The sequence below is a fragment of the Quercus suber genome, unplaced genomic scaffold, assembly GCF_002906115.3.
Source record: "Quercus suber isolate HL8 unplaced genomic scaffold, Cork oak 2.0 scaffold_231, whole genome shotgun sequence".
In the NCBI taxonomy this organism is placed as follows: Eukaryota; Viridiplantae; Streptophyta; class Magnoliopsida; order Fagales; family Fagaceae; genus Quercus; species Quercus suber.
This window is the reverse complement of record NW_027069688.1, coordinates 888,890-894,574: the sequence shown is the minus strand read 5'-3', so window position 1 is coordinate 894,574 and position 5,685 is coordinate 888,890. Positions and strand designations below refer to the sequence as shown.

General features: G+C 38.3%; 1 protein-coding gene across 1 annotated transcript; it reads left to right on the top strand.

The window, feature by feature from the left end:
* Nucleotides 1–361: 361 nt before the first annotated feature.
* On the top strand, nt 362–1,723 carry LOC112032925 (dehydration-responsive element-binding protein 1B). The gene has a single exon (XM_024065691.2). The coding sequence runs from the start codon at nt 614–616 to the stop codon at nt 1,364–1,366; it is 753 nt and encodes a 250-aa protein (XP_023921459.1). The 5' UTR covers nt 362–613; the 3' UTR covers nt 1,367–1,723.
* Nucleotides 1,724–5,685: the final 3,962 nt, after the last annotated feature.

Genomic DNA, 5,685 nt, shown 5'->3' with positions numbered 1-5,685 from the left:
AGAAAACTGTATAATTTCTCCTCAAAATTTAAGTAACGGTGGAATTACAACTTTTTTCACAGTTTGCTCATGTAACAAGTAGTAAGTAATAAAATTGTGGATCAACCATTTTTACTCTACTACTCACGACTTGCCACATGAGCAAGTTGTGACAAAAGTTATGATCCTAATATTTTTTCAAAAATTTATACAAATTTTTGCTATAATTTGCCATGTGACGAGATGTAAGTGAGAGAGTCGTGAGTTGCAATGCCGTGAGTGTTGATAAAAATTGGGTAAGTTTTTGCGGTCACCTATCACCATTGCTCACAAAATAGTTCTCATTCCAAATTGCTGAAACAGTGGGAACACTATTTCACAGCATGTCAACTTAACACCACACTCCGGATTCCTTCCTTCAACGCTCTGAATAATCCTATCGTCTATATATATGTGTCCCAACTCTCACTCTTCTTAGCAACTCCTTCAACAAACACAAACGCCACTCTTTGCTTACTTATTATATCTACTGCAGTCTGCAACACAACTGACTGAGAATCAAAGAGTTTTTTAGAGTGTATTTTACTCCTATAAATTAAGTCCCTTTTGAGATTTAGCTTTGTTTTAGACATACATGGATGTTTTAAGACATTACTCTGATCCGCAATATCTAACGGAGTCTGATATTTGTTCCTGGGAGTTTGAGAGTGGCAGCGGTCGCATTGTGAACTTGTCAGACGAGGAGGTCATGTTGGCTTCACAGAATCCTAAAAAACGAGATGGGAGGAAGAAGTTTAAGGAGACAAGACACCCAGTGTATCGTGGGGTGAGGAGGAAGAACCCTTGGAAATGGGTTTGTGAAATGCGTGAGCCAAATAAGAAGTCAAGGATTTGGCTTGGGACTTTCCCCACTGCTGAGATGGCGGCGCGTGCACATGATGTGGCAGCTATCGCTCTCCGTGGCAGGTCCGGGTGTCTAAATTTTGCCGACTCGGCGTGGCGGCTTCCAGTTCCAGCATCGGCGGCAGCGAAGGATATTCAGAGGGCGGCCGCTGAGGCAGCTGAGGCATTTCGGCCTGCGGAGCTGGATACAGTTTTTGGGGATGAATCGAGTTGGAAGTTAGAAAGTGCAGCGGCGGCAGCTGTGGTTGTGGCAGTCGCAGCAGCGGCTGCTACAGCAGCGGTAGTAGGGGCTGCTACAGCAGCAGTAGTAGCGGTGGAGATGGAGGAGGAGGGTGTGTTTTTTATGGATGAGGAGGAGGTTTTTGGCATGCCGGGGTTGTTGGCAAATTTGGCGGAGGGGATGTTGTTGCCTCCACCTCATTGTTACGAAGGAGATGACATGGGAACTGATACTGACATGTCCTTATGGAGTTACTCAATTTGATTAAACTGAATTAAGCTTAATAGTATTGAGCTTAATTCAGCACTTTCTCATAAAAAAGAAGCAGCTTAATTTAGCATATAGAATGGTTGCTTATTGGGAAGAATTTTTATTCTTCATTCTTTATTGTTTTTTATGAAGTGTGGTCTTATGGGGAAAATCATAAATTGTGGGAAAAGCCCCAGAAAAATGTTGCATTATTAATTTATATATGTTGGATGTGAGGGAATGTTGGAGATGGCGTGTAGACATATTGAACAAAAGAATTATATTCCATTTTCCATAATGTATGGTATAATGGACATTTTTGCAAAATAAGTTTGTACTTTAATATTTAATCTACCCATTTGGGGCATTTACATCAATCTATGAAAGAAAGTTGTTCAACGTCTTTATTTTCATTTTTTTTTCTTTCATCTAAACTTCTAAGAACCAAAAAAAAAAAATAGCCAAACATTTTTGTCTTGCATACAAGTTTCAGCTGAAGAAGGAAGTGAATCAGCAGAATAAGGCCACAAAGCACCCAATTCGTTGAGAGGGAGGGAGAGAATTATAGATTATTGTTGTAATAAATGGAGAGAGAACAAAAGTTTGTCAAAACAAAAGCAAAGGATAAGGTAAAAGGAAAAAGTCGAAGCCTGGGGTTTGTAATCTCTGTTGTTTCATTCAACATATCATTCTTCCTGACTAATAAAGATTTTATAAAAATAAAATTAAAAATAATGTCACATTTAATATGGCAACAAGGCTGGTATCAAATGTTCAAAATTAGAGTCTTTTGGTCCTGATAATTTCTTCTTTTAATTGACTGAATTTCCTTATTTTGACCAAAAAGAGGGGTACTCTGAGGTTTAAGAGTCCAAGAATACCAGCAAATAATACAGTTAATCGTGTTTGTTGGCCTGAGCTTCAATATGCTGGCTTGCTTCTTTAAGAGACAAAATCTCCTGCATGAGGGAGGCTAGCTTCGCGACATTCTCTTGATGAATGTGATCAGGAACCTTTTTTTTGGTAGCCAAAAGCACACACTACCTTGGACAGCCTATCATGTTGCCTGAAAAATAAAAAAATTTAACCATCAACAGGCTGCAACATACAATGCCGCGTATAAGAATAAAAGTATTGAAATATTTCAGAATCGAATTGGAACAATTGATGCTGATATGATCTTTCTGTGCCTGGCAATAAAGCGGCCTCGAAGTCACCATTAAGCCTTTTCATTTTCAGGATGTAGCCCTTCTATTCTAGGATTCTAGAAGATCATTAGAAAAGCAGTACATTGTCTTTTCAGGTTTAACGTTTTAGTTGTATTTATTTAAGAGGTTTAAAATCAAGAATCTACTGTAATAGGCATATCTGAGATAATACAAATTCAGTTTGGTAGATGCTCATAAATAAGTTTACTTAACCGCAATACCTGAAATTTTTGAGTCACTCATACACAAACAAAAGTTGATCCAAATAACAAATGAAGAGGATTTTTTTTTTTTTTTTTTTTTTAAAGATTGATTCCATGTACCTTTCCCATCTTTCATTTGAAAGTAACCTGAGAGATTTCACTGCAGAATCTACAAGATCCATCTCATATTCCACTGTTTCATTTGTCCAACCCTGAGATTGAAACTTAGACAAAAGGAGTAAGAATATTCCTTGGAACAGCTATATGGGAAGAGTTTTGAAAGATGTACAGTCCTCCAAGTTTTTCACCCAGTCCAATCATCCTCCATTGCAGCAATTCCTATATGAAACAAAAGGTGGAAAGGAAAATACAACATCAATGTAGTTTGTGGGTTAATTTGCTAATAAAGATGAGGTTGAATGTGAAATAAGGAACACATAACACATTTTCTAGTGTTAAATCAGCAGAGAGCCGCACTGTGCCTGTATGAGTCACCAACACTGATTCCCCCCATTTGGTAATTTCAGTGACATGTGTAATGGATGTAATAGTGGTGAGGAACTTGGTTGAATAGACCATGTGATCAGTGGCCCCACTATCAATTATCCAATAATGAGGTGTAACATGAATTGTATCTGCCTTTTGAGAACTAAAAACTGAGTGCTCTAAAAACTGCCAGTGAATTCAGCAATGCCAAGAGCTGCTGATACTGTACCTCAATAGCTGTGGAAACATTGTTGGCTGCAGCTAGCTTTGGAACCATAATTCTAATTTCTACCTTTAGCCACGAAAGAACCATGTTAGGCTCTGTGATAGATCCATCTATAGATCCTACTTTATTCTTTGCATTCAAAGCAACAATCACCGATCTCCTAATCCTCTTCAGTTAAAGGCTGAGTAACCAAGACAAGCCCTGGATTATCACCACTTGGCAAGTGAAAAGGACTCGAAGTGTCTTCTCCAAATGGAGTACCGGTCGAAGAAGATGAGGATGCAGATAAAGAAATTGATAGATCTTAACAGAAATCAATCAAAAGGGACTATACAATGAACAAATGGTTGATTCAATTGAAGTTGAATTAGGAAATCAGAACTACCGTGCTAATTCAAACTCAGTTCTCAGATGAACAATCAAGTAATCAACAGCCATAAGTTCGAGAATTAGAAACAGAGATCAAACTAAGAGCAACCATTGCTCTTATATACAAGAAGCAGGGAACAAATGTGATTCTAACAAACTAAAGTATTTTCATATTTAGTGTGAGTATGGTTGGAATGTCAGTCAGACATATATAACATCATGTAGTTAACAAATATTTGTCTTATAATATTATATTGAATCTTTTGTCAAATGTCATGTTATAGGCTGTGTATTATGCAACTCGGGACAAAGAAAATTATAACAGGGCAAGTTCAAGTTATCTTTCTAAAAGGTACATACATCACCACTCAACTACTTGGCTTTGTGGAGCCTAGTTTATTTTTTTGGCCCGTTTTGTAGCCCATTGTAATCCTATGCGTAGGATATAAAAGCCACTTTTGTGATTAGGGTTAAAAAAAAAACTGTTGTTGTGTTTTTAGAGAGAGAGAAAAACATTGTAGCCGCACTTTGTATTTTTCCCTGATAATAGTGAAATCCCTGCAACTCCGTGAACGTAGGCAAATTGCCAAACCACGTAAATATTGTCTTGTACGTGTGATTATTTTTCTTTGACGTGTGTTTTCTCTATTTTTTTTGTTTCTCACAGATTGGAATTTAGGTTGAATTCCCAACAACTGGTATTAGAGCCTAGGGTTAGGTTTGAGTGGGAGCAATGGCAGAGGAAGTAAGAAAGGCGTCTGGAATAGAAAAATTTGATGGCACAGACTTTGCATATTGGAGGATGCAAATTGAAGATTATCTCTATGGGAGGAAATTGCACCTGCCTCTTTTGGGGACAAAACCTGAGGCGATGAAAGCTGATGAATGGGCTCTTCTTGACAGACAGGTACTGGGAGTCATCAGGTTAACTTTGTCTAGGTCTGTTGCACACAATGTTGTAAAGGAGAAGACCACATCAGATTTGATGAAGGCTTTGTCTAGTATATATGAAAAGCCGTCAGTAAACAACAAGGTGCATCTGATGAAGAAACTGTTCAATTTGAAGATGGCAGAGAATGCATCAGTAGCACAACATCTGAACGAATTTAACACTATCACAAATCAATTGTTGCCTGTAGAAATTGATTTTGATGATGAGATTCATGCTTTGATCGTCTTGACTTCTTTGCCAAACAGTTGGGAGGCAATGAGGATGGCAGTAAGTAATTCTACAGGAAAAGAAAAGTTCAAGTACAATGATATTCGAGATTTGATTCTGGCTGAGGAGATTCGCAGAAGAGATGCAGGTGAAACCTCAGGATCTGGTTTTGCCCTAAACCTTGAGACAAGAAGCAGAGGTAATAATAGAAATTCAAATCGGGGCAGATCAAAATCCAGAAATACTAATCGGAACAGAAGTAAATCTAGATCAGGCCAACAAGTACAATGCTGAAATTGTGGGAAAATAGGCCACTTTAGGAACCAATGCAAAAGTCCTAAGAAGAAGAATGAAGATGATTCTGCCTCTCCACACCGAGAAATCATACAGAATTATGTTGCTGGTAATTTTGGTAAGGTGTATTTGGCTGATGGTTCAGCCTTGGATGTTGTGGGGAGATGTCTAGATATTGTTGCCCAATGGGTCTGTTTGGTTACTGGAGAAGGTTCGACATATTCCTAACCTAAGGAGGAATCTGATTTCTGTTGGACAACTTGATGATGAGGGGCATGCAATACTATTTGTTGGTGGTACTTGGAAGGTTACAAAGGGAGCTAGAGTATTGGCTCGTGGAAAGAAGACTGGTACTCTATATATGACCTCAAGTCCAAGAGACACAATTG

What these genes read in the sequence shown, in the direction of transcription:
- LOC112032925 (XM_024065691.2), top strand. Translation starts at nt 614, where the DNA reads ATGGATGTTTTAAGACATTACTCTGATCCGCAATATCTAACGGAGTCT.